Here is a 26,622-nt window from a genome sequence, read left to right as displayed (position 1 = left end):
GCTGTCTACCGTCAATTAGCATCAGCGAATAGCCTCGCTCTAGCTGTTAGATACCGCAATGGGAAAGTGACCGAGCTATAGCTGCATGCTAAATACGACATCACGCCGACTCCACCGGTAGCATCCACCGGCCTCCACCCGGAGCACCGTTTCCTGTTCGTGGCGACATGTTCAGTGACGCGGCCCCGGAGCCCGTTAGCGTCCGGTCTCTGTGGAGGGAATGTCAACAGTCGGTGCAGGAGTCGGTACGTCCGAACAGCTGAGCGTAGACTCCTGTTGTCGAAGGGTTTTGTTTTTATTACAACATCATCAATAATTACATTTAAAATAGTTTAGTTTTTAGCGTCACGGTTGTTAGACGGTGCGTTTAGGTGTTGCCCGGAACAGATCAGGAATCAGCCGCTAGCTTTAGGTGCCACCTGGTGAAACCAATTTGACATTAGTGCTAAAACTTAGCGTCCTTATTTCGGGGCAATGCCCTGAACAGAACGCGCTGAACTCTGGACGGAGTTCCGTTCGGTCCAATCTAAACTCGAGTCATCAGTGCCTGAACCGGGTTCACTTTGGTGACAGCCGCCGTGCGATCTTCATCTCTGCTCTTCCAGAGAGGCTGTCAGACCACAGCGGTGCACAGCGCCGATGCAGAAGTCCAGACGGGGTCCGCTGCCAGCAGCGGAACCCAGACAGAACCGCAGCGCCTCGTCCAGCAGAACCCAGAGGAGCCAGAGCCGGAGCCGCCCGGCCTGCGGGACTTCCTGCGGCGGGTGGAGGATGAGGTGGTCAGACGGCTGATCGCAAATGCCAGGAGTCACGCTTTTGACGGGTTCCAGGTGAACTGGGAAGAGCGCAGGAATCTGGTAAGCAGAACCGATGAATCAAAGACACCCCCCCCCCCCCCCCCCCCCAAGGTGATTTCTGATTCATCGGGAAGGAATCTGTGGTTGTTCCTGGTGATGTGAGGGTTCACAATACGAATAAAAACGTTACGCTTCGGTGTCGGATCCTTTCTGAAGAAGAGTTCTCGGTTGTGACCGCGTTCCGTGTTTGCAGGTTTCGTGCCTCCATCGGCTCCGGCATCCCGGCGCTGTGGAGCGAGGTCTCCACGTGACCAGCGTGTCCTGGAGCTGCACCGGTTCGGTGATCGTCAGTGCGTACGGTCGGTATGTTGCGGCCCCCGGCAGCAGGACCGCTCGGCGGCGCCTTCCTGCTCTCACGCCCGCCGTGTTTGTGGCCGGGTAGGACCGACGATGGCGACTGGAACACGGAGAGGTCACACGTTTGCCTGTGGAACCTGGGCCTTCGGAGGCTGGACCCCGCGCGGGCCGACCTGGTCATCGACGTTCCCGCTGCGGTCACCGCTCTGTGCTGCCACCCCCACCTGCCCGCCCTCATCGCAGGTAACGGACTAAACCGCCTGCGTGTGTTTGGAGTGGAGTTCAAACCGTGTGTGTGTGTGTGTGTGTGCGCGTGCTCGCAGGGGGTCTACACAGTGGAGAGGTGATGGTCTGGGATACCAAGCGGACTCGGGACCCTCTTCTTGCTGTGACTGGGATGTCAGCGGACAGCCACAGAGAACCTGTTTACCAGGTGAGTCCAGCCATCCAGGTGTGAATGAGACTAGAACGCTGCTTTGATCCCATGGGCGCTGTGTGTGTGTGTGTGTCTGGTCCAGGTTGCCTGGGTGCCCTTGCAGAAGAAAGGGGACTTTGGGGTGCTCAGCGCCTGTTCAGGAGGAAGGGTGCTGCTGTGGACCGTGGACCCGGACCACAGCCGGCTGGTCCCGAGTGCCAGCTACACCTTAATGAGGCAGCAGGTTCCCCACAGCGGCAGCGGCGGCTCCAAGGTAACCTCGGAGAGCACGGACCTCCTCCAAGCAGCTCGTTCCCCTCCTAACTGGATCTACACGGTGATCTGGATCAGCACCGCCATTTTTAACAGATTTTTGAATCCATAAATGGGTTTAATGTTAAACCCATTTTAACATTTAATGTTCTGGATCAGAACCAGAAGACATGTCTCATGATTCTTTTTGTAATTTAATGGGATTGAAGTTGGACCAAAACGCATCATTTTTTTCCATCAAGATCCATCCAGTAAGTTTTCCAGAATACTGCGATATACTAGTATATTGTATAGTATAGTATTTATGCCGGGTTCATGTACTCACCAACAAGAATCCTTCAGAGGAAACAGACCTTGAATGAATTGAATTATTTTATGAATCCTAAAAAAAAGTCTGTTTTCTTTGTAGGGAGTCAAACTTTGAATCCGGAATGGCTGGACTCGAGGTGTCATCATGTAGTGACTGTCAGACTGCTTGTGTCACTCAGGCCCGGGGCAGCAGCCCGGTGGGCATCACCGCCCTGGCCCTGTCTCCGTGGGACTCGGACACCTTCCTGGTGGGCTCCGAGGGCGGTCTGCTGCTCAGATGCTCCTTCTCCTCCCAGACGCTGGCTGAAGCGCCGCCCGAAGGCCAGAGCTTGACCCCGAGAGCTCCGGCGGTCTTCTCGTTCAGGCCTTCGAGCGGCCCGGTCCACTCCGTGCACTGCTCGCCGTTCCACAGGTCGGCCACCTCGGCTCTCGCACGCCAAACGCCAACCGTGACCAGACGGCTACTGACTCCTGTCGCGTCGTCTCTAGAAACCTGTTTGTGAGCGCCGGGACCGACGGTCTGGTCCACGTCCGCACGCTGCTGCAGGCCGAGCCGCTGCTGTCTCTCAGGGTCTCAGACGCCTACGTGTTCCAGGTGCAGTGGTCTCCAACCAGGCCGATGGTGTTTGCCGCAGCCACTGGACAAGGTGCGGCGTCCTGGGATTAAAAGCCCTGAGTTGCGTCACGTTTTTTTTTAAGGTCACCCGGAAACCTCAGAACGTTTAACAAACCGGAGAAAGAGCCAGGATTTTTTTTTTTTTTAAAACATTTGCTCGTGTAAACCGAAGTCCGAACATGCGAGGATGCTGCTGCTTCTGACTTTCTTCCCCCCCTCCTTTTTTTTTTGTCTTTAAGGCGAGGTGCACGTATTTGACATGAGCAGGAAGAGCCTGAGGCCGGCGGCCACCGTGGAGCAGGGCGCCGCGGGTCGGGCTGCGACCTGTCTGGCCTTCAACAGCCAGAACCCTCACCTCTTGGCGGTGGGGAAGACCGATGGGACGGTCGGTGTTTGGCAGCTCAGCAGCGATTTGACCGAACAGCACCCCAGAGAAAGCAGTCGGCTGGAGCAGATAGCCAATCAGGGCGCAGGAGAGACACTAGCGGAGGCCAGCTGACGGCCGTGTCTGATTTCTTTCAACAGACTGTGCAAGTGGAATAAAAAACCCGAAGCTTGAGTTCCAGTTCTAACCAGTAGCATTTTATTAAAGCACACGGCGGTTGTTACGGCGATAACACTACGAGGAACTTCAAGCTAAAACAATCAGACAGAAGCAGACGGAGCCGCTGCGCTATCGTGAGACGCGCAAAGAGTTAAACGTAGCGCGAGATAAATAGTACACAGAATTATTCGTGAGTATTTCCTGGTGCCACAATCATGCAGTTTCAGCCACGTGTTCGAGCAGAAGCGTGCGAGCGGGGGGGGGGAGGGAACGCATCCCGGCCAGTCACTGGAGGGCGGGGCGTCAGTTGACGAAGAGCGAGCGGGTGAATTCCACGAAGTCGAACGCTGCCGGCAGCTCGCGGCCCTTGCTGTCGAGGAAGGGCTTCATGTGCGAGAGGCAGTAGTCGGCCTGCTCTTTGCTCAGGTTCTGAAAGAGGAAGGAGACCTCCGTGAAGACTCGCCGCTCCCCGAGTCCGCAAGGGGGGGGTGGCGAGCACGGGGTGTGTCTGACCTGGTAGAGCTCCTCTTTAGTGACGTAGGGCTTGTTCTCCGTGCTCAGAGCTCGGAAGGCGCTCTCGATCTCCTCGCTGGATTTCACGTTCTCCGTCTCACGGCTGATCATGAACGCCATGTACTCCTGCAACGACACGTTGCCGTCCCTGCAAAAAAACAAAAAAAGATTCCTCACAGTCAGACAGAAAATTACAACGGCGCTCATAGCGTCAGGAATCCACTCCGCTTTAAGAGGCCCGTGACGGAACTGGCTCGGTCTGGACCGGCCAATCCGTGCCTCTGCGTGAGACAGCAGCTACCTGTTGGGATCCACGGTGTCCAGTATGGCCTCGAACTCGGGATCGGGTTCTCCTTCCTCCACCATGGGCAGGTCGTACCCCAGCGAGCGCAGGCAGGACTTGAACTCCTGGTGGTTCAGCCGGCCGGACTTCTCCTTGTCGAAGTGCCTGCAAACGGTCGCGTGGATGCAGAAGACGTGAGTTTGTACTGTAATACATGCTACTGTGTGACTGTACTTGTACTCTAACGTTCTATCTGATAAATATATTCATTCATTCAGTTCGTCGGGCCGCTAATCTGTGCTGATGCTGGGTCGGTCGGCGCCTCTCACTTGAACATCATGCTGAACTCCTTCAGGGCCTCCTCGGTCACGCCGGTGGTGTTCCTGAAAGACAGAGGGGGTGGGGGGTTGAAGACGCTTTTCTCCGTGCCGTTGGTGAACCCGGTGAACGTCGGCGTGTACCTGGCCTGTATCTGCTGCTCCAGGTTGTGCTGCATCCTCATTCCCAGCTGGTCCAGCTGGTCCCACTGCTGGGCCAGGCCCACCGTGCTGTGTTCTGTGTACTTGTTGTCCAAGATCAGCGCTTCCTCCATAGCTGCGCCCAGGTCTTCGATCTTCTTCAGCTGGCTGCGCATGGCGCGGATCTCCTGGTGCTTACGCTGCAAAACACGATGCGTGAAGAGACGGAAGCCGCTGGCGGGAGCTAGCTAGTCAGGCTAACGCGTGAATGGCGGCGAGTGACGTTGCACCTTGGTGGCTTCCAGCTGAGACTCCAGGGTTCCGGACTCTTCCACCATGCAGGACCTGGAACCAACACAAAGCCACGTTAGGGAGCACGGTTGCTGCAGTCCGATGCAGGCAGAGGGGGCGCTGCGTTCACGCCAAAAATCTGCTGGTCACCCAAACCACCAGATTAAACGAACGGAACGTGGGCCTTTAGATTAGATCTAAAGAGATTAAACGCTTCGCAGTCAGATTACACGTCCACACAATGGATCAGATGCAACATGCTTTAAATAAAAATAGATATTAACCCATCCAGAAGATACGTCCTGACGAGCACAGTGATCCACATCGCCAGCGGGGAAGCAGCCGAGGAGGAGGAGGAGGAGGGATGGAGGGAGAGAGAAATAAACGGATTAACATGGAGCAATGACGAGTCTTCCTGCAAACATGAGCGCCAATCCTGTGATGTCTGTATAAGAGGGTGAGCGGCACCAGCAGCAGGCGTGCACGTCCGCTACCTGGTCTCCTGCAGCCACTGATGGAAAGCGTTGGCGTGCTGCGCAAACTCCTGACGCAGTTTATCGTTCTCCTCCTGCCTCCTCTGCTCCTTCTGCAGCTCCAGCTCTCGCTCCTGCTCGGTTACAGAAAGAGCAGCGACGCTTTCATACAGATGAACGGAAACTATCAAGCAACTGGTGAGTGTGTGTGTGTGTGTGTGTGCAGACCTTGATGATCTTCTGCAGGTTCCCCCAGGTCTCCTCCAGGGCCTCCATGGTGAACCAGGTGTAGGGGTTGGACGCTACCTGGTAGCCCTTGATCTGCTGGTCCAGCTCGGCCAGCTGGTTGAAGTCGGCCTGAGCCGAGCTCAGCGAGGAGCGGAACGCCTCGTGCGCTTCGCGCAGCGCTCGGATCTCCTCCAGGGAGTTGCACCTGACGGGATCCGTCAGGTCCTCCTCTGCGTTTTCAAACCAGCTGTTGAAAGCAGACGCCTTCTTGGCGAAAGTCAAGAACAAGTCCTCAACCTGGAGACGTGGAGATTAAATACGGTCCTTTAATAAAAAGCACCTTTGATTTGTGAGAAGGCTCCAGATCGATCTCCGCCGGAGGTCCAGAACAAACCTTTCTGAAGTGCTCTTGAGCCTCCAGGAGCTTCTTCTTGCGAGCTGCCGAGTTGGACAGCAGCTGATTCCAGCGTTTTATCAAGGCGGCGTGTCGAGCCTCGATGGCCTTCGATTGGACGTGCTCGGCTGCCAGTAGCTGGTCCTTGAGCGCCGTGATGTTCGTGATGCCCTCCTGCTGGAAGGCCTGGAGGCCGGCGTCGAAGGTTTCCTGCAGACAGACGGGTGAAAGGCTGCTCGGAGCGGAGAGAGTAACGCGGCGCGGACGGGCGGAGCGCCAGAGGATAGACGTACCTGCTTGGTGAGCAGAGTCTGGACCGAGGACAGGTCTCTGCCGTAGTCGTCCGTCTTCAGGCTGTTCTCTTTCTCACCTGAACACAGAGTCCCCAGACGTGTAATCAAATCTTTCTTTCACGTGTATAAAGTCGGTCGCGCGTCGTACCGATCCACGACTCCACCACGTCGGCCTTCCAGTTGAACTGCAGGAAGGCGGAGTTCTCGTCCAGCTTGGCCTTCCTCTGGGCGGCGGCCCGCTCCAGCTCGGACACCTTGCCGCGCAGAGCCGCCATCTTGGCGCTGATGTTGTCCACGTGATGGTTGTTCTGTGTGAAAACGGCAAAGCGCTTCAGAAGCTGCTGCTGCTGCTGCTCCAGGCGTGGCGCCTCCTGCCCTCTCTAGGCGGGTACCTTCTTGATGAGCTCCTCTCCGTTCGAGCACACGTCACTGACTCTGTCCCGGTGCACGGTGAAGTCCGTCTCGAACGCCTCGTGCTTCTTCAGCAGACCCTGTTGATCGGTAGAACTCTTGAGTTTCACACGGGCCCGTTTTCCATCCTGTGACGAAGCGTCCGGCGGCAGACGAGCACCTGCACAGCGGCGAGCGTATCTCCGTAGTCCTCACTCCCCACCAGATTCAACTTCTCATTAATCCAGGCTTCCTCCTCCTCCACGTTGGCCACAAACTGCTGGTACTCCAGCGACTCCTCCAGCCTCTGCCCCCTGAGGGCGCACGCACACACACACACGTAAAAACCGGTGTGTGTGAGGCCACACTGCTCCTGACCCACTGACGGTACGCAGCAGCCTTACCTCGCTCCAGATAAGTCTTTGAGCTCCTTCCAGTGGTCGACAAACTGGGCCAGCCGCTGCTGGATTTCCTCCTGACCGATGGTGTTGTCGTCGGAGAGTTTCTTCCCAGTGTCCAGCACCGACTGGAAGCGCGCGCGCACACACACACACACACACGCAGCCGGGTTGTTGTTATAAGTAGGAATCGTTACTCTATAAACGGCTCAGACAATGTGTTCAGTTATGATGCTGGCTCGTTTCTATGGAGCGTATCGCTACTGAAAGGCGCATTGACCCCAAACACAGCAACGTTTAACGGGTCAACCACAAGCACCGCTCAAGAACGAACGACATGGACGGATGACCCGCTGACCTGAATGGCCGGATCGTGGGCTCCGAGCTCAGCTTCCAGCCTCTTGTGCTTCTTCCTCAAATTCTGCACTCCCGTCAAATCACGTCCGTAGTCCTCCGAACTCACAAGCAGCTTCTTCTCCCTGTGGGCCAGCGCGGAAATCAGCTCGACAGAGTCCTCTCATCCCTTCTCAGGTAACACGATTCCAAAGAGCGGCTTTTACTTGATCCAAGACTCTTCATCGTCCAGGTCTCTGAAGAACTGATGCAGGCGATGGGACTCGTTGAGTTTAGCGCGGCGGCCGGCGGCCATGCTCTTGATCTTCGCGAATCGGCCGTTGACGGCATCGCGCTTGTCCTTCACCTGCGAGGTGTCGAAGGCGCTGCTGGTCATCAGGCTGTCGGCCTGGCCGTTCAGATCCTTCAGACGATCCTGCAGCGAGAGTATTTGTCGTATTTTAAGTTGAAAATCGTACCCCGTAGCGCGCTGGTACACAGGCCTGAGGTACGTACCTCATGGGCAGAAATATCTGCCTCCAGCAGCTGGTGTTTCTTCAGCAGGTTGTTGACTGAAGCCAGATCTTTGCCATAATCCTCAGAGGCAAGCAGCGCCTCCACCTGAAACCACATCCAGTCAGACGCTGTGAGCTGCTCGCCCGAAGCCTGGCGGGATCAGCATCGAGGACGCGCCTCACCTCCGACAGCCAGAAGTCAAAGTCCTTGATGCCCGTGTTAAAGTTCTGCTGCTTGTTGGCATCTTTGAGCTTCTGGCTCTTCTCTGCAGATTTGTTGACAAGGAACCGCCACTGTTCATCCAGAGCACTGAGGCGGGCCTGAGGAAAAGACAAGTCAGTGTTTGAACAAAGGGTTAATCTCGGTTAAGAAGCAAGTGTTTGCTCTACTGCAGGATGATAAATGTACCTTGACTGCATCCTCGCTGCCGGCGCAGGCTCCTCTCTGGATCAGGGCGTTTCCGGTGTCGATGACGCCACGGATTCGGTCGGCGTTGGCGTGCAGCTCTGCCTCAAACGCCTGATGTTTCTGATGCTTACTCTGACAGCACACGAAGAAGAAACAGGAAGGAACACGGAGAGAACGTGAGAAGCACACCTTGGCGTTTAGGAAGTGACTTTCTAATTCAATTAAACGTTTGTTCCCATTTCAATTATTTGAATTCGATGAACAATATTTATTATGTGTATTGAGAGTATTGTGTGGCTCATTTAAACATTCAATGTTAGTTTATGAAATTTTGCTTGGAACTGGAAAAACAAGATGGCAGAACTAAAAAGAAATGAACAGAGGACATTGACAGACGGAGGACAGGGCAGTGAAGGGGACATTTGCAACAAACCAAACTTTGAAAAAAACGTTCTGATGGAAGAGTTTCCTTCAAAGTTGCTTCATTTTTGTATCTTTCTACATTTGTTTTGACATCTCAGGTGAACACTGTGTACGTGGGCGGGGCCAGTGAAGCCTCTCGCATCAGGACAGTGTCAGATACAACCAACAAAGTCATTTCAAACTGGAATTTGATCAGGCATCTGAAGCACGTTTGAAGATAAACCCTTGAGAATTAGAAATAAAACCGAAGCCACACCCAGTAACTAACAGACCAGCGATGATAAAGCAAACCTAGGAAACAGATACAAAAATTAGCAGGTTGAGAAAAACCATCTTGAATTCAAAACCCAGGTGGAAAAGAAGCCGGCACTCAGCAGCGCTGATGAGGGATGGACTACAGATGGAGGGACATTGTGTCCACACACACAGCAAAGACAGGGACACGAGGAGGACAACCAGCTGACACACTACTCAAACTTACCAGCAGCTTGGACAGCTATAAAAAATAAGAGAAAAGTTCAGTCTCACTCATGAAAGGACAAAGAGAGGGACACGAATCAATTCAAAGACAGTCAATAATAAATTAGTCATTTTCATTTTTTTATTTCCCATGTTCCTGAACAGAACCAACAGCAGCCAAACACACACCTGGATGTTGGTGGGGTCCTTGTAGGATTCATCCGTAGCCGTCTGCAGCTTCTCGCTGATCCAAGCCTCGATTTCATCCACGTCCCTGCTGAACTGCTGCAGGGTCTGGGACTCTCCCAGCTTGGAGCGCTTCTCAATCATCTGGGCCTTCAGCCGACGCCACCTTTAAAACATCAGCGAGTGCTAATCTTCTGACCGCTGCATCACTCTCTCCTCAGCCTTAGTACTACTTAGTACTACTGCTACTACTCTTACCTGTCCAGGACTTCGTTACGGCGGTTGAAGATTTCAGGTTTGGCGTAATGGTCGGCCCCAATCAGCTGGTCAGCAAAGGACTGCAGAGCGGCGATCTTCTCCTCCTGTGCAGCAGGGGGCAACGCAAGCCTTTACAGAACACGGCTGCAGTGGATGTTAAAAGCTGCCACTGAGCGTTGAGCCATCTTATTGACCTGCACGTTGATAGCCTTGTCAAAGTCCTCGTGCTTCTTGATGAGAGCCTCCACGCTGTCTAGGGAGTCCCCCTTGTCATCGCTGGCGAGGAAAGCCTCGCGAGCTGCCATCCAGTTCTCAGCCTGCTCACAGTCCCTGTTGAAGAGCTTCAAAGAGACGCAGAGCGACGGCAGCCAATCAGCGGAGGGGATCAATCGGCGAGTATACGTGATCAAGTCACGGACTCGGCATTTCAGTACCTGGAGCTCGAGGCACTGGTCCAGCATCATACGTCGCTGCACCCAGGCCTTCTCCAGGTCCGCCCGCTCCCGGTCTAGAACCTCCAGTTTCTGCTGAATCTCAGGGCTGGCGTAGTGGCCTCGCACCAGCAGCTGCTGCCCAAACTGCTCAAAGGCCTGGAAGGTGCCAGCACGAGCATCGATCTCTGTGCGGTGTTCCTAGAAAAATGGAAAAACAAAGACGGTTGATGGGCAAAGGAAACTCTACAGACACCTGTAATATTAGCAAAGAAAGATTCCGTACCTGGTGCCTCTCCAGGAGGGCCTCGGCTCCAGTCACGTCTTTGGCCAGCTCCTCTGAAGACACCAGTCCTCGAATGCCATTGATCCAGGACATCAAATCTCTGTGTACAGCATAGAAGTATTGCTGAACAAACACTGTGTCTACCCCCCCCCCCCCCCATACACACCCCAGCTGTTCTTCCTCACCTGAAGTCGGACAGGAAGCGCTGCAGGTCGTGGGAGTTGCCAAGTTTGTCTTTGCGCTGGTCAGCGCGTCCAACCAGGCTGCTCCAGGCGGTGTTCAGTTCGGTGCACTTCTCCTGGATGTCGTCCACCGCTTCAGGGTGGGACTGGATCAGGCGCTCTGCTGTCTCCCCGAGAGAGTTCACCTGGACAGTGGAGCAGGAAAAGTGAGCAGGAAAAACTCAAGAGAGAAAGAATGGAATACCCAGGATCCTCTGCTAAATGTACATTCCCTCAAAGACAGAAGACAGAATCCGACCTTGTCACCCAGGGCTGCCAGGTCTCTCTCAAAGCCTTCGTGTTTGCGCTGCAGAGCCTGGACGCTGGCCAAGTCATGGCCGTAGTTGTCGGTGTTGAGAGCCTGGTTCTTTTCTTCAATCCACTCTTTCGTTTCATCCGCGTCCCTGCAGAGACACAACCAGGTTGGACCCAATTTGTGTGTGCTCAAACGTCGAGATTTTATAAATCCATTCTATGACTTTATCACGTCGCCATCTCGGAACCACAGTCCTGCCAGATGTGTATTCTGGAAGTGGACTTCAAAGCTCTGCACAGCGCTGATTCACCCGTTAAATATTTCACATTTCGTATTAAATGGGGGAGGGCGAAACTTCAAAGTTTAAAAACTGATCTTAACATAACTATGTTGGAAGTTCACGTCTGGAAACATGAATCCGGAGTTCCCAAAAAGCCTGCAGGAGGTGTTTACCTGTGGAACCGTTGGACCTCGTGAGCGCTGCCCAGCATGTTGCTCCTGTCCTCGGCGAGCTGCTGCAGGGACCGCCAGCGATTATTCAGCTCCTACGCCAAAAGCAAACAACAGCACATGTTCTACGCCGTTCAAACTTTGTTCAGCACCTCTGCAGCGCGTTCGTGTTCGGTTTAGTGTTCACGTCTGCAGAGTAGCGAGCAAGCTAAAAACACAACACATCAATGGGTCATTAGCATTAAACATCAGGTTAACTTACAGATCAAAAGTAAGGATGCTAAAATTAAAGTATGCATTACATATAAAGAAGTTGGAAGACAAGTTGGAGGCGGAGACCAGAGGTGGTCATGTGACACCAAAAGGAAAACACTGCGTTAGTTCTCAGATCAGGATGCAGGACGGCGGCGAGAGCGGAGGTGAACTATTCAAAGCAAGACGAGTGACTCTTACCTTGATAGTGTTAAAGTTAGCCGTTGTTTGAACAGCCAAGCGTATGTTCTGTAGCCGAAGGAGAACAGAACGAGGAAGAGGAAGAGGAAGGGGAAGAGGAAGAGGGGAGAGAAACAGAAACACCACAACAGTCAAGAGTTTTAGGGAACTCGCAGGGATCAGATCTTGGTCTCCCTCCAGGGACCCACCAAGACCATCTAAACACAGTCAGCACTGCAAACATGGCTGGAACCGAACCAACCGACAGAGTGAAGAGAACGTGAGCTAAAGGCTTTGGACTCCGGGCTCCTCATGGTCAGTTCCAGGACGACCACTGGGCCCAAACATCAACCCAGTGGTGTCCGGTCATGCACGGACCCGGTATCAGGTGAAGGCCGACAGGCTGCCAAATCTTTGCAGTCGAACTGAATGGCAGAATTTCTTTTCTTGATGCCTGACTGCTATATAAAAAAAAAAAAACTCACCTTCCATGGAGATGCCGTTTTAGAATCAGCTTCATCCTGTTCAAGAAAAAAATCCAGGCAAAATATGTTTTATGTTTTTGTGTAATATTAAAAATATTCTTTTAAAGACAATTATGTGTAAAATAGAGAAATGATTAATAGTACCTGGCCAGGAGCAGCGCCGAGTAGCTCCTGTTGCTGAAAGCAACCAAACGTGACCTCCGTTAAATTACTGTCCAAACATGGAAGACGGCTCAAACACTGCAGCTAGGGGGGGGGGGGGGCTCACCTGACTCTGGACCATGGGGGCCTCTTCAGCCATGAGACCTTCAGACTCCAGCTCAGACGCCACCTTATTGATGTCCCTCAGACGAGACTCGTTCGCTTTCAGGTCCTGAGAGAAACACAGGTACATCATCAGCATAACCAGACGGATGACTGGGTCCCTTTGCTATTGCTATCTAATCTTCCACTTCTGTAGTTGTGTATATCTCTGTGGATGGACTACACCCCCATTTTAGATGTTATTTATAGAGGGGCAATTATAATTTATGCCTCTGTGGCAGCCACAGTTGAGCAACGCAATGACTAATTTAGTCTAAATGCAGTCAGACGGACACGAAATGACTTAATCCTGTTAAAAACAAACGTGAATGAAATTATGCATTTATTTTAAGATCAGTTCAGACTAAATACTTAAGTTGCTCCAACTCAAATCTCGAGACAAACAAAACCAAAGACATCAAGCTGTTCTACGCTTCTCCCTTACCTTCTGGAAGTCATCAAACTTCTTCTGCAGGACCTCCACCTGCTCCAGGTCAGAGCCGACCTCCTCATTAGTGAGGGCGCCCTCCTTCTCGTTGATCCACTGCTGGAGCTCATTGGCCTCACGGAACAACATGAACTTCTTGCAGCTCTTCTCCAACATGTCCTTGCGCTTCTCTCCCACCTCCAACAGAGTGCCGTACCTAGACAAATGTCAAAACCATAAGTTGTATTCACGTAATGTTTGATCAAACAGTGCTTCATTTCGATTGATTCAAGATTATTGCGGAAGATGGTGGAAAATCGACTTTTTTTTAAAATGTGTATGCGTTGCTCGATTTCTTGGGCTGAAACTGACGGTTTGTAAAATCATAATGTATAAATCGAAACAGCAAGCCTATCTCTCCGCTCCTGCCCAAACAGTAGCAGCTCTGAGACGCTTGCTGTGCATGCAGGGCCTGCATGTCACCCACCAGCATCAAAGTGTGTACATAAATCCCTAAATAAGTCAGATGTACGCAGAACAGACCAGCTTATGTCATAAATCATAAATTAACATCCATAGACGAGACTGGGATGAGAAGGATGAAGGAGGTGCATCAGACGTGCTTCTATCCGTGCCGAATAGAAGACAAGAACGAAGCGGACTCGGCTTCAAAACATGAGGATAGTTTGGGTTGGAGGGGATGCACGACTGTCAACACGATCACAAGAACAGGAAGAGGGACGCTGGTTCCTACTCACAGCTCTTCCACCTGCTTCATGCGCACAGATACGCTGCAGGCCTCCTTGGCGACAAGCCTGCTCAGTGGCAAGGCAAGGCGAACGCACAGCAAAACAAGATTCAGTCGTTTAATACAGCAAGAGGAAAGCACAACAGACAGAAGGGGGCAAGAGGAAAGGGCATTAGTGTTTAACTGCGCAGAGAATAGAATAAGATGGACGTAAAGAAAGAGCATCGAAAAGACTGAATGCCGAAGAGGAAAGATCAAACTACTCCAACAGGAAAGGAGAAGGAGTTTGGTCAATTACGTTCTGCAGAATAGTTTTCGTTTCTTACTGATTCTCAATCTGGTCTTGGCGCAGTGCAATGCTGCCGTGGTCATCGAGCAGGTTCTCCCGGGAAGAGGACTGGGTGGGGTCCAGCTTCTTCACGTAGGCAGCAGGAACGAAGCCCTGGCGGTCGTTCACCTCCACCTTCCACCAGTCCTGCAGCACAGACAGAGGAGACGTTTTCCGGTGTCCACCAACATCCTGCTCGTGTTTATCCATACCTTGTTGGTGCTGTTGAGCAAGGTGAGAACGTCCCCCTTCTTCATGGTGACTTCACGGGGACTCTTCTCCTGGTAGTCATACAAAGCCAGCACCAGTTCCTTCCCTGTCTCATCGTCAGTGGGTGCCACTTGTTGCTGTTAAGATAAACACGGAGTCACTGATCAGATTATCTAAGCATTCTCAAGCAGAGCAGCGGCCACGCGCTTCAAACAACTGGGTGTTACCCTGCAGGACTGGGCCTGCTCCTTCAGGGCCTGGATGCTGCTGCCGTAGGCACTCAGGTCAGACATCAGGGCCTCGTGCTTCTTCAGCAGAGCCTGATGATGAAAAGATATTCAGCACAACTGCATTTGGCCCAAAGGGACATGAACACGAGTCCTTCTCAATATATGTAACCTTATCAAGGGCAGATTGATGTGAAAAACAAAGTATACAAATGATAGAGTTGTGCAAGTTCTCCATTTACTAGTCCAGTGTTTCAAGCTTAATGACAATGATCTCTTATTTCGTCTGTTCCCGCACCTCGGCAGAGTCTTCATCTTTGCCGTAGTCTGTGCTGCCCACAATGGGCTCCTTCTCCCTCATCCAAGACTCTGCCTCATTGGCGTCAGCAAAGTACTGCTGGGCCTGCAGAGAGTCCTCCAAATCCTGCCTCCTCTGGGACGCCTTCGATTTCAGCGTGTCCCAGCGACCATGTAGTTCAGCAAGCTTTGTTTTCACATCCTCCCCAGCAAAGTGCCCTGGAAGTAACAAACTGTTAGCAGAGACAGAGCAAAGGCATCCAGATCTCTTACAGAAGACACCTAAAAACGAGCTTAGCATAAACACGAATACCTTCCTCCACCATGGTCTCTCCCTTCTGGGTGACAGCCTTAATGCGAGGCTCGTGGCCGGCGATCTCAGCCTGCAGGGCTTGGTGCTTCTTCAGCAAGTTCTGGACACCAATCAGGTCCTTGCCTGAGCAGAAAACACAAAGAAATACTTTAAATCAGTCATCTGAAATGTCTGAGAGGAGGGTCTTCAAACGAAAGCAAAGTATCTTTTTGGTTCAAAGCTTATTTAGCGACCGATGAAGACCGCGGTTAACTACACCCTCATGCTCTAGCCTGGATGCTGTCTGCACTACATTTGTACCTCTGTTAGTTGAGGCAGCGATAGGCTCTTTCTCACGAATCCACGTTTCTTCATCCTCCACGTCCCTGAACAGCTGCTGCAGCCTGAGAGAGTCGGACAGCTTCTGTTTGCGTGCAGCCATGGGCTCACGCAGAGCTTCGTAGCGAACAACTAAGGCCTCCTGTTTCTTGCGGATATTATCAGCATCAAAGTGCCCAGCCTCTTGGAACTGGCGGGCTTGGATTGTTATGCCGTCGATGCGATCCTGAAAGAGATTACATCGTGCATTTGCTTCCACTGTTGTGCCCAAATAAATGTAGCATTGAAAACGTTCTCCAGTCCATTTGATGCTTTCAGGACGGACACGTACGCACCTGGTGAGCGGCGACATCCGCTTCCAGCAGTGCGTGTTTCTTCTGAAGGTTCTGGACACTGGTCAGGTCTTTCCCATAGTCGTCTGAAGCCAGGTGGCCCTCGACCTCGTACAGCCACAGCTCAATGTCCTCGACGTTACGGTTGAACTGCTGCTGCTGGTTGGCCTCGCGGAGTTTGATGCCTAAAGAAAGAAAATAGGATGACAGTTTGCTAAAAGCTAACAGCTATCACTGGGCATAGCAATGAATTGTTTGACTGTGTCCAGTGTGTCATGGTTAGATTCTGAAATGGTCTGTCGACTACAAACACACCAGGAATTACCAATAAATAGCTGCTCTTTTAAAACACATTCATGCATTAACCATAGCTGTGTTATTTTAATTTTCAACGCCATCATCCTCGACAGAGATGTCATGTTGATCCATATGGATCCTTTCCTGCAGCCATTACCTTTGAGCTCGGTGGCCTCTAGTAGTTTCTTCCACAGGGAGCTGACGTCCTCCATGCGGCTAGCCACCTCAGCGGAAGCGTAGTGCTTTCCATCCAGCAGCTCCTGGCCAGACTTCTGCAGGGCGTCGATGCGGCTCTGGTTAGCCGACAGCTCAGCCTCGAAAGCCTGGTGCTTCTGCACCTTGCCCTGCAAGTTGGAGGGATCCTGTTGTTGAGAGAGAAACGACAGATGGAAGATTGATAGACGATAAAACATAGTAAGCATATCACTGGGATTAAAAAAACCCAATTCAACGTGCAGGAAACTCTTAGATACCTTGTAAGCCTCATCTGTGGCGGTCTTCATTTTCTCATTGATCCAGCTCTTGAGCTCATCGGAGTCCCTGAAGAACTGCTGCAGGTGGAAAGAGTCCTCCAAGGCAGCCCGACGAGACTGAGCGCGTTCATGCAGGGCGTTGCGGCGGTTGAGCAGCTAAAAATACAGAATAAGAGGACTTGTTGCATTTGTGGAGAAAATTGAGGGGGGAATGCATTAACTCCTTCCTGCTGCTTTAATAATTAACATTCAATATCCACATTGGAAGAGCTTTTCACCTTTGGGGTAAGGGAAGTTGAAAGTGCTACTTACAGCGTCTCTGCGGGTTGCCACGTCCTCTTTGGCATAGTGGTTGTTCTGGATTAGTTTGGTAGCAAACTCATCCAGGGCCTGAAATGTACAAGACAAAGATTCAACATGCATCCACAACCATGACAGTACACAAACACAGAACTTCCGCACATGAAGATGACTTTTAAAAGTCAACATATAGAGCAGGGGTTGCCAACCTTTGCTATGCCTAGACTAGAAACATTTTATTATGTTCTCACACCCACTACAAAAGTAATATCTCATATGATGATGAAGAATGCAATTTACATTAAATTCGAACACCAAATTTATTTTAGCTCATTTTTGAATGACATGGAAAGGAGGGAAAAAAAAGAAACCCATTATTAACATTATAACAAATTCCAATACGAACAAACAGCATTCGAAATGTAAGCGTTTCATTAAGTGCAATTTCAAAAAACTAAAAACATACATAAAAAAAACCTAACATTGAAAAAGGGAGAAAAAATTACATTAATTTATTACTAATTTATTATTTTTGCTAAATTTCATAATCTAAGGTTTTGCATTCCCTAAAAGGTTATCTCGCACCCCCAGGTGGAAACCCCTGTACGAGAGTAACTCACTGTGATCTTCTCTTCCTGAGCACTGAGGGACTTCTCAAAGTCCTCGTGCTTCTTCAGCAGCGCCTCCACACTGTCCAGTGAGTCACCGAGGTCTTCATTGAGGAGGAAGGCCTGAATAATAAACAGATAACATTTAGATCACAGGCATACCTTTCTCATGAAAGGTATACGCGTGTCACTTCCTGTGTCAGACTACCTCTTGTTTGCTCATCCAGTTGTCGACTTGCTCAGTATCCCTGTAGAAGAGCTGCAGGTCCATGCACTGTTCGTACTGCTGCCGGCGCACCTCCCACAAATCCAGCAGAGAATCCTTCTCCTCAGAAAGGATGCCCAGCTACACACAACACAATAGCATCAGCAGCAAAGACTAACATGGCGCAATGAAATCACTCAAAAGACAGGAGGGTCCAATCTGAATAGTGTCCGACCTTCTCCTTGACCTCTTCCGAGGCGTAATGCCCTGTACTGAGCAAAGCCCGTCCGGCTTCATCGGTGGCTCTAAAACTGTCCTCATGAGCATCAATTTCTCCCTTTTCAAACACGAAAGAAAAACAACATTTCACATTCAGATGTTCAATACTCCCAAGATGCTCCGACCTGCAGCCTCATTGGTGATGCTTACCTTGTGCTCCTGATGACGGTCCAGCAGAGCCTCTGCTCCAGCCACGTCATTGGCCAGCTCGTCAGCATTGATCAGGGCTTTCATTTCAGTCACCCAGCTGGTCAGGTCCCTGAAGTCAGCAGTGAAGCGCTGCAGCCTAAAAAAGCCGCCAAAAGAGGACAGGGGTGAAGCCTTACTTCCACTTTAAAATATCACCGCGTCAATATCTACCTGCAAAAAAGGAGTTTTCGCTTTCACAAACAAACACAAGCAGCAGTGTGATGGATGAGACCAGCCAGCCAGCAAGTCGGCTGGGGAAGTACTTCCTGTGTCCGGTGATTTACCGGTAGGAGTCGTTCAGGTGGGCGTGGCGCTCAGCCGCCAGAGTGCGAATTTGTTCCCAGTTGGTGACGAGCTCGTCCTTCTTCAGGTGGATCTGAGAGGCATTCTGAGGATGCGTCTGCTGGAGGCGCTCTGCGTCGCCACCCAATGTGTTGACCTGATCAGGCAAGAACAACAGGAGCGATGAAGACGTTAGAAAGCCGGGTTTTTCACATCACAGCGGTTCTGCAAATGCACAGATCTTCTTGCCTTATCCTCCAGGGCTGCCAGGTCTCGCTCCAGACCCTCGTGTTTGCGAAGCAAAGCCTGCACACTGGCCAGGTCACGACCAAAGTCATCAGAGGCCATGAGCTGCTCCTTCTCCTTGATCCAACTGATGGTCTCGTCCACATCCCTGGTCGCAACCGAACAAATAGTCTATCGTGACATTTCCTACTAGGCCGTGTCCATCCAACAATAATTGTCCACATTTGAACAGAAACACAAATGCACTACAAATCAGGTTTCCCCACACGCTACCTGTTGAAGCGCTGCACCTCAGCAGCCCCAAACAGCCGGCCCTGCCTTTGCTGGGCCAGACCCTTCAGGCGCTGCCAGGCTGCGTTGACCTCGTCCTGCTTACGAACTATGAGCTCGGCCTCAGGATGGCCCTCCTGTATCAGCTTGGCCGCCAGCTGATTCACCTCGTTGACGCGCTCCTCGTGGGCAGCCAGATCTGTCTGGAACTCCTCGAACTTCTTTTGCAGGAGCTCCACGTGCTCCAGATCCTGGCCCAGCTCCTCTGAGGTGGCCATGGCTTCCTGGGTGGGGAGGGGGGGCAGATGAACGAAATTGATGAGATAATTACTAATCATAATGTGAAATTGTCCTTTCAGATGAATGCAATAAACAAATCTAATATTTCAGCCACAGACACCATTTTATCTGCATCTCAATTTATTCAGCCTGAACATTTTTGCCTTTAATGTCATTACAGCTAAAACTTGTCATTGCTGTGGTGGCTCAGTTGGTAGCGAGGGACCGATCGGTCAGCAGTTCGAATCCCAACGCTGACTGTCCACATGTCAATGTGTCCTTGGACAAGACGCACGTTGCTCCCAGTGAAACAAATCCTACTAGATTTGTATTCTTCATTCAGATTAACTGCTAACATTTAGCCTCAGGGAAGCTTCTCAGCTTTCAACTTCAATAACCGTTTCTTTTCAAATGAGGACAACTTTATATTACAGTTTACAGCAAACAGAGAAAGAGTTTTTCCTTCATTCTACGAGAAGCAGAAAAGCAGAAACACTAACCTGAACACAAAATGAATTAACTCATGCTCAATTCAGTGGTAATAGTTTTTAAATAGTTAATTTATAATTTCCAAATGCAAAATCTAACCTTGTCGCTGATCCAGTCCAGCGCATCTTCACACTCGCGTAGGTACTGGACCAGTTTCTGGGCCTGCAGGAGACGCATTCCCTTCTCCTTGGTCTTCTGCAGGAGGAGGTCCCATAAGCGATGCAGTTCTTCAAGACGAGTCTAGAAAATAGGAGAGGAGAATTAAATAGTTAGAACAGACGACAATACGTTTTCACATTTTCTCGATCATAAAAAAAGAACGGTCTTAAAACGGGACCTAAAAGCAAGCAGCATTCATTTACGAGCTAACGTGTATGAATGCAACCAACTGTCAGTCCATTTCCTGAAAACAGAAAAGCTGTTGTGAAGAGATGGACATGGAAAGACTTTCACAGCACGCAAGAGTCACACACCTCCAGCTCCACACCTACATGGATATACTCAACCATATCGACACTTGTAACTATGGGTCTCTGTTGTGTCCGGTAGGGCGTGTAGGACTGGATCAGATGCGTTCGATTAACAGCTGACATGCATGAAGCACGTTTCAGTGACTTCGTCTTCGTCGTCGCAGGCCTTACCCGGATGGTCTCTGAGGCGAAGTGGCCCTCGCTGATCATGTTGTTTCCAGTGTCATCCAGTTTGACGATGGCCCCAGCGTTGGCCTGAACTTCAGCTTCAAATGCCTGATGTTTCTGCAGCTTGCCCTGCGTAGTAGACATATATAAATGGAAAAACTATATCACAGTTTATGAAGGTGCAGCAGAGAACTTGTTGATAGCAGCCACATAAACAAGGATGATGAACCCTGAGAGAACCCTGAAGACCACGTTGACCGACCTGCAGATTGGAAGGGTCCTTGTAATTCTCATCAGAGGCAATCTGCAGCTTCTCCTGGATCCACTTTTCCAACTCATCGGCGTCTCGGCGGAAAAACTGAAAGCTGTAGGAATCCTCCAGCTTCTGCCGACGCACAACGGAAAGCTCCTTGAAACGCCGGTAGCGGTCCAGCACCTGCTGCCGGCGCTCCTGGATGTCGTCAGCTGTCTCCAGCACTTTGGCCCCTGATGTGTCCATTTTCTGGAATAACACCACATGTAGAACACACAAGGAAATATGAAGAACAGTGCTAAATGTTTTCTGCGAAATTGGTTAATACTCCATCCATGAAAAATAGGCTCCGTGCAGAATTATTATAGTAACCCGAGGTGACATGAAATGTTTAATTTTTTATGTGCAATAAGAACTAAAACAGCAGTTTGATGAAACAGTGTGACGTTTGACGCGTGTCCAAGAGCCTCAAAATTGTTGTTCGGAAATTTGGCTTGGAACGGAAGCAGGATTTAAAGAACAAGACTGTTTCTCTTAACAAAAATCCCCCCTTCCTGTCTCAAGCTGAGAAACAAAAGGGGGCCAGCAGCTGACCTTGTAAAATGTCAAAGAGGGGTGGGGTGGGGTGGGGGGGGGGTGGACATTCCACATGCATGCAAACAGAAACCAGATTACACAATGGGATTGCAGCAGTCAGCTCCTCTGTCTGCTGTGCCTCAATGGATTCCGTCCAGCTCAAAACCCTCATTTCATATCTGAAATCGACAAAGCATGGGCCGCACGGTCAGCGGAGGGAACATGAAGACTGTGACAGAAGTGAAACTGACTCAGGTGTGACTGTTAATAGTTAACCAGACACCAACCTTCCTCTAAAAATGTAGTACTGCACTTTCAAACTTCACTGATTGACAGACAGCACGGGAGAGATATTGATCCGTGTAATGCACCGAGGTCAGCTCGCCGAGCACGCTAGCCTATTTCTGTTGATGTGGCACACAGTGAAAGGAAATCTGACGGATAGATATTAAACAGCGCCCTGGTCCATATCTGCATTCAATGGGAGGATTAGAGGAGTCAGCAGGGCTTTTTAACCGGAGCCAGGACACTGATCCTTTGGTCTCTGTAGGCACCATTAGAGCTTTCCAGACAAACATCCCGGTGAGCACACGCATCCACACACAATACAGAGGAAACTACAAGCCGATAAGTGGCGTCAACTCACTGCTTGACAGGAGGATGCTAGCTCGCACCCCGTTCTCATCGATTTCAGAGATCATTGGTGGCGTAAACCCCGCTGCAGTGCGAGTTTGTGTAGCATACTGGCAGTCCGCAAGGCAAGAAGTGTGACACGCAACGCAACACTGTCAAACGCCTCGTGCAGCGCTTTCTAAACAACACAATAACACGGCAGCAACAATCATTCACATTCCTGTTCCATGACAGTGGAGCTCATCATGCGCTCTAACCCCAACCTCTGTCTATAAATTCTTGTCTCACTCAGAGGGGACTGCAATTTGGCATATTGATTAAATACAAACCCTCGCTATTATTGTAAGGCAGCCAAACTTTATCTCGAGTGCGTAGTTTTCAGATTAGATTGCCACAACCGGTCTTTTCAGATTTCTCTCTGTCAAGTCGACTTGACTTGTAAACAGTGAACTATTCTATTCTATTCTATTCTTTGACCTGGATGCATCGGAAAGACATCAAATGAGTGCGGGGTCGCCGACAGCCCTTCCACTGCCGATAGCAGCAGCCCTCGTCTATCAGCAGATAACAGGTTTTCCACTCTCATCATCCAACGTCTGCCAAAGAGAGGGGGCGTTCTGCACAAACACCCAGATCAGCGGCAGCGCCGTTACAGCAGGACGTTCATGTTCTTAGACGCCTTACTGCCCTTTCCACGTTGGAATGCTGCCATGTAATACTGGGTGGGATCCTATAACCGAGCCAGCTACACGTGACTGAGCGTCATCACGCTTCCAAAGTCCGGATCTACGCTTTCACAGGCAAATTCAAAGATATTATTGATAGTTGGTGCGACGTTTCATGGCTCTTTGCTGAAGCTGCAGAGCAAGAGACCGGATATCTGTTTCCGGCTTCGCGTGTGATCAATTCTCAATAAATGTTTGACTTTGAGATGAACTTGACGGTTTCTTGGTAATTTACATCAATCTCTCCAAACGTTGTGGGTCAGAACATTACGGAGGATATTCTGTTGATAAAGATTCTTAACTGATCATTTGATTCAGTGTCAGAATAATTTCAATGAAAGTAATGCATCCAATATCCACATCGATTGTTTAAACCTACGACAAATCAATTATTCCTCCAGCAGCCACATCCTCTCTAATGGGCCTGCTAGCTCTGCCGGGAGAGACACAGCGAGTGTGTAGGTGGATGAAAATGATGCAATGGATACAGACTCAACCCTTCGCATCGACTACCCACGCATCATCTGATTTATTCGTCAAAAAGCCTGCACCAAGGTTTCATACAGCCTTCCTGGTAGAATGCAGAAACTTAAATCTTACAAATAACCAGTGTAGTCACTGGACTAGATCGACTTCAGCGACGTTCTGCAACGCAGGGACGCATTTCGGTTTGTGCAGTGACTTCAGGCGCGGTCTGCACTCTCCTTCTGGCTTCAAGGTTAGAATTAGGTCGAACACTAATCTAGGATTTATGGAGCAGCTGGGGAACTGACATTTTCATTCGTTGTACAGCAGTTGTTGTTTTTTTTTCCATCAACATCTGCCTGATATTTAATTTTAGGATGAACTTCTCCTTTAAACACCAATAAATATGAGGTGTTTTAGATCATACCGTTAAACAAGGATACACCCGGAGCGTTCCATCAGATGGATGGATAAATCTTTTGCCATCATGAGTCCCACGGAGTGAATGAGGTCATTCACTTCGGAACGCCCAGTCACTATGGGAAACCATCTGTTATAAAGAGGGGTCACGCTGACGCCATCATTGGAGGAGGAGAGCTAAAGGAATCTGCAGGAAACCGGACTCGACAAGAGGCTAGCCTGTTTTCATACCAAGTAACAGAAACAAATAGATGTGGAATGAAATGATAGCGAACCTTCAACTCACCATTGTTTTTTAACGCAAGCAACCGTCAAATTACTTTACGGGGGAATAAAGTAATCAGAGTCGACAAAGTTCAAAACATTATATCTGGTGATTTTAAGCAATCTTAGTGAGCCACAATTTAGAAAATTTCAAACACTTGGCAATCAACTACAACTATATAGTATATATATATGAAGTTCTATCTGAAATTGAATTTCCACAAACAGAGCATAAAAGAAACAAACAGAACAACACCAATGAGGCTACAGCCCAAATCTTGGAATATGATAAAGTTCCCCGATACCTAATATATTAAATAAGAGGTAAGAAGAAAAGAAAGGAATCACTACACCACTTCCATGCAGAGGAAAATCACCACCAGAACATGCAGCACCGCACAACTCATGCCCGCTTTTCCACACCAAGTGAACGGATAGCGTGAATTACGGATTAGAGCCTGTCCTAACAGAACAGAAATGAGGCTGAAAACACACAAATACATGCAGAATTCAGGACATCAGGCACCTACCAAATCCTCTCGACACTCAAAGTAAACAAACATTCTATACTGAAATATTCAACCTGATAATTTAATGCGGTGGTAAAAAGAGAGCAAAACCAAAACAATACACACATCTGATTTCTATGGTCTGGATCCTCAGAATTTCTGGTCGCTAAGGTGATCAGACGGTTACATCTGAGGTGACGCTATAGTCCAGCATCTCCGTCTGAAGATCAATCCTCAATGGTCTGACAGGAGCTGAAGAAGCAAGCTCATCCGATAAGAAGCAGACAGACGCATTGCACCGGCAGTGACTTTGCTGAACGAAAGAGCAAGAAAAGATGCAGCCCAGCCCATGCGTCTCTCCGCTCTGCTCCCTCCCTCCCTCCCTCCCTCCCTCCCTCCCTCCGTCCGGGCCCTCACCTCACCCCTTTACTCAGCAAAACAACAGTTCTGCCCCACATGCCCCTCAAATCTACTGTAATAACACACAAAAACACACAAAGAGCACGCGGTGAGGGGGAAAACACAGATGTTACCTTGAGTTTTGGTTTAGTGAATGATGACATGTTGCTTATCTGTGCAGGGCATAACATCGATCACACAACCAGGAAGAGGCAATAAGTGTTGCGTAGTTCCAGGATGCTTTCACAGGAAGTCTCAGCAGTCGATGCAATCAATCGCATTACATTTGAGATGGAGAACAACTGGCATCTCTTACAAACAATCTCAAAATGTCTGCGCACACAGTAGCATGGCGAAGGACGACGACTTGCTGAGCTGTGTCGGCAGGCTCAGCACCGAACCTAGCATCAGCCCCGGAGACAGAAATGTCTATTTTCACGCTGCAGTTACAGAGAAAAAGGACAAGGCTGCTGACGTTGTAAGGGCTCTGCAGTAAATAGGTTAATACTCTTGAAAGGAAATATGACATATGACTATTCCTCTTGTTTGTAGTAGTGGTGGGCTTTTAAGCCACATTTTAAGAATATCCAAATGTTTAAATTAATATACCCAGTTGCTCTGGTTTTCCTGAAATTGCCATTGCCACTATTTTGTTGGCTGTAAATGACTTAAATTCTCTTTAAATGCTATTTCAGCACGTCGTGCTCTGCTCTGGTCCAGTTCTTGTAACATGTAATGCCAATATAGTAGAAACTATGGCACAAATTACTTGCGTGTTCATCATAAAACAATTTCAGCCCACGAAGGGCCGCTTGTAAATTATTAAACACGACACCGGCCTCGTTTCCACAGTTGCAGGGTAATAACGGAACTGACAGCTGGGACCATGTATCCGAAGGTCTTCATCCCGGACTGGGCGGCTCCGTTTCCGCTACAATCGACAAGCTAACGCTGCAACAAATAGCCATTTCATTCTTGATTCAGGGGTACCTGATTAAAGGTCTTTTCACAACACATCCACATCAAAGTGGGGGGGCTTAATGTAAATACACGCCTGGCTGGCTTTATATACAGTATTAGCTTTCCAAGACTATGAATTAGTCAATATATTTGAATGCAACGCAGGTAGACCGGCGTCAATGAAGGCTCGGGCTAAAAAGGGCGATTAATGTTAATATTTGCACAATATGTAAAATAATAGCAAGCAAGCATCCATGCAAGGTGGCGATTCTTTTCTACCTTCGTTTTATCTTCGCAAGTGCAAATATAATTCAACAAAAGGAACGCCTAAAGCTGCTAATGCTAATGCTAGCAAACTAATAGCAGCTAGGACGAATCTACGAATCCTACTAAGGCGATGCCAAAACCCGCCCTAGCGTGCGTTTGATTGGTTTACAGTGGTAGCCAACCATCATGCGTTATTGCTCAACCTGACCAACCATAATAAGCAAAGCAAAATGTACTAGCCAATCAGCAGCGGTATAAGGCGGGGCATGCCTTCACCGTAGTAGGAACCGAAATTAAGCAGCCTGGGAATACAAATATGATAAGAAAAACGTTGCAAATACAACAAAACAGTTCACTATTTGTAATAAATGTCAAACTAGATTAAAAATAACCATGTTTTTATACCTTAGTATTTTGCTGAAGTAGCGGACGAAGCGGTAGTTGATCAAGCGGATCGACGAAGAAAGAGAAGAGGCGTCGCTCAACGATGGCTGTTTTTCTTTTTTCGACCAAATGTGACGTAATGTTCTGCAACTGTACGGAAGCAACCGATAAAAGCCGGAGGTACACGAAACTCCTCCACCTCAAAATGCTTCTCTACGTTTTCCTGAAAGAATATTTTAAATTGGAAGCATCTGTTTTAGAATTTCACCACCCTTCTGATTGTACGGTAATACTTAAAACACTTAAAATAGTAGATGTGTTGCTGGAATGCAGAGATAACGTAGGCCAAAGGAAAATTGATTAGGGACAAACTAAGGCGATTAGAGGTCCAAGGATTCGAGATGAAGGATATACTTGGAGAGGGAGATGCAGCAAAAGCGAAGAATATAATATATTTTATTAGATAGAATGTTACAGTACAAGTACAGTCAAACAGTAGCATGTATTACAGTATAAGTACAGTCAAACATCCT

The 26,622-nt window shown here is 49.5% G+C and overlaps 2 protein-coding genes across 2 annotated transcripts; one reads left to right on the top strand and one right to left on the bottom strand.

Annotated features, from left to right (window-relative positions):
* The first annotated feature begins 71 nt into the window (after positions 1-71).
* Positions 72-3,327, top strand: dync2i2 (dynein 2 intermediate chain 2). Its single transcript, XM_068752854.1, has 9 exons — positions 72-245; positions 606-857; positions 1,051-1,160; positions 1,240-1,397; positions 1,478-1,587; positions 1,673-1,843; positions 2,331-2,563; positions 2,641-2,798; positions 3,007-3,327. The coding sequence occupies exons 1-9, from the start codon at positions 168-170 to the stop codon at positions 3,264-3,266; spliced, it is 1,530 nt and encodes a 509-aa protein (XP_068608955.1). The 5' UTR covers positions 72-167; the 3' UTR covers positions 3,267-3,327.
* On the bottom strand, positions 3,322-24,642 carry sptan1 (spectrin alpha, non-erythrocytic 1). Its single transcript, XM_068752853.1, has 56 exons — positions 24,613-24,642; positions 20,497-20,736; positions 20,238-20,363; positions 19,696-19,836; positions 18,832-19,112; positions 18,562-18,706; positions 18,315-18,469; positions 17,992-18,127; positions 17,798-17,899; positions 17,566-17,703; positions 17,370-17,480; positions 16,762-16,839; positions 16,450-16,605; positions 16,134-16,338; positions 15,683-15,864; positions 15,330-15,573; positions 15,030-15,152; positions 14,718-14,935; positions 14,420-14,512; positions 14,195-14,329; positions 13,981-14,129; positions 13,665-13,724; positions 12,925-13,123; positions 12,445-12,549; positions 12,321-12,347; positions 12,177-12,212; positions 11,713-11,760; positions 11,263-11,354; positions 10,813-10,957; positions 10,518-10,699; positions 10,333-10,432; positions 10,050-10,247; positions 9,810-9,956; positions 9,616-9,719; positions 9,361-9,523; positions 9,194-9,208; positions 8,290-8,421; positions 8,064-8,201; positions 7,882-7,986; positions 7,593-7,801; positions 7,391-7,511; positions 7,039-7,160; positions 6,816-6,948; positions 6,637-6,735; positions 6,393-6,552; positions 6,245-6,321; positions 5,952-6,161; positions 5,558-5,854; positions 5,351-5,463; positions 5,141-5,158; positions 4,856-4,910; positions 4,569-4,765; positions 4,437-4,490; positions 4,126-4,272; positions 3,825-3,972; positions 3,322-3,740 (listed from the first exon to the last, which is right to left on the bottom strand). Exons 1-56 carry the CDS (start codon positions 24,640-24,642, stop codon positions 3,615-3,617), a joined length of 7,470 nt encoding a protein of 2,489 aa, XP_068608954.1. The 3' UTR covers positions 3,322-3,614.
* Positions 24,643-26,622: the final 1,980 nt, after the last annotated feature.

The sequence above is a fragment of the Brachionichthys hirsutus genome, chromosome 19 (assembly GCF_040956055.1).
Source record: "Brachionichthys hirsutus isolate HB-005 chromosome 19, CSIRO-AGI_Bhir_v1, whole genome shotgun sequence".
In the NCBI taxonomy this organism is placed as follows: Eukaryota; Metazoa; Chordata; class Actinopteri; order Lophiiformes; family Brachionichthyidae; genus Brachionichthys; species Brachionichthys hirsutus.
This window is presented reverse-complemented; position numbering and strand designations above follow the sequence as displayed.

What these genes read in the sequence shown, in the direction of transcription:
- dync2i2 (XM_068752854.1), top strand. Translation starts at nt 168, where the DNA reads ATGTTCAGTGACGCGGCCCCGGAGCCCGTTAGCGTCCGGTCTCTGTGG. An exon ending in CCTGCCCGCCCTCATCGCAG is followed by an intron (nt 1,398 to 1,477) that starts GTAACGGACTAA and finishes GCGTGCTCGCAG; the next exon opens with GGGGTCTACACAGTGGAGAG. An exon ending in GCGGCAGCGGCGGCTCCAAG is followed by an intron (nt 1,844 to 2,330) that starts GTAACCTCGGAG and finishes TGTGTCACTCAG; the next exon opens with GCCCGGGGCAGCAGCCCGGT.
- sptan1 (XM_068752853.1), bottom strand. Translation starts at nt 24,642, where the DNA reads ATGTCATCATTCACTAAACCAAAACTCAAG. An exon ending in CACCTGAACGACTCCTACCG is followed by an intron (nt 18,128 to 18,314) that starts GTAAATCACCGG and finishes CGGCTTTTTTAG; the next exon opens with GCTGCAGCGCTTCACTGCTG. An exon ending in CCCACGATCCGGCCATTCAG is followed by an intron (nt 7,161 to 7,390) that starts GTCAGCGGGTCA and finishes GCGCGCTTCCAG; the next exon opens with TCGGTGCTGGACACTGGGAA.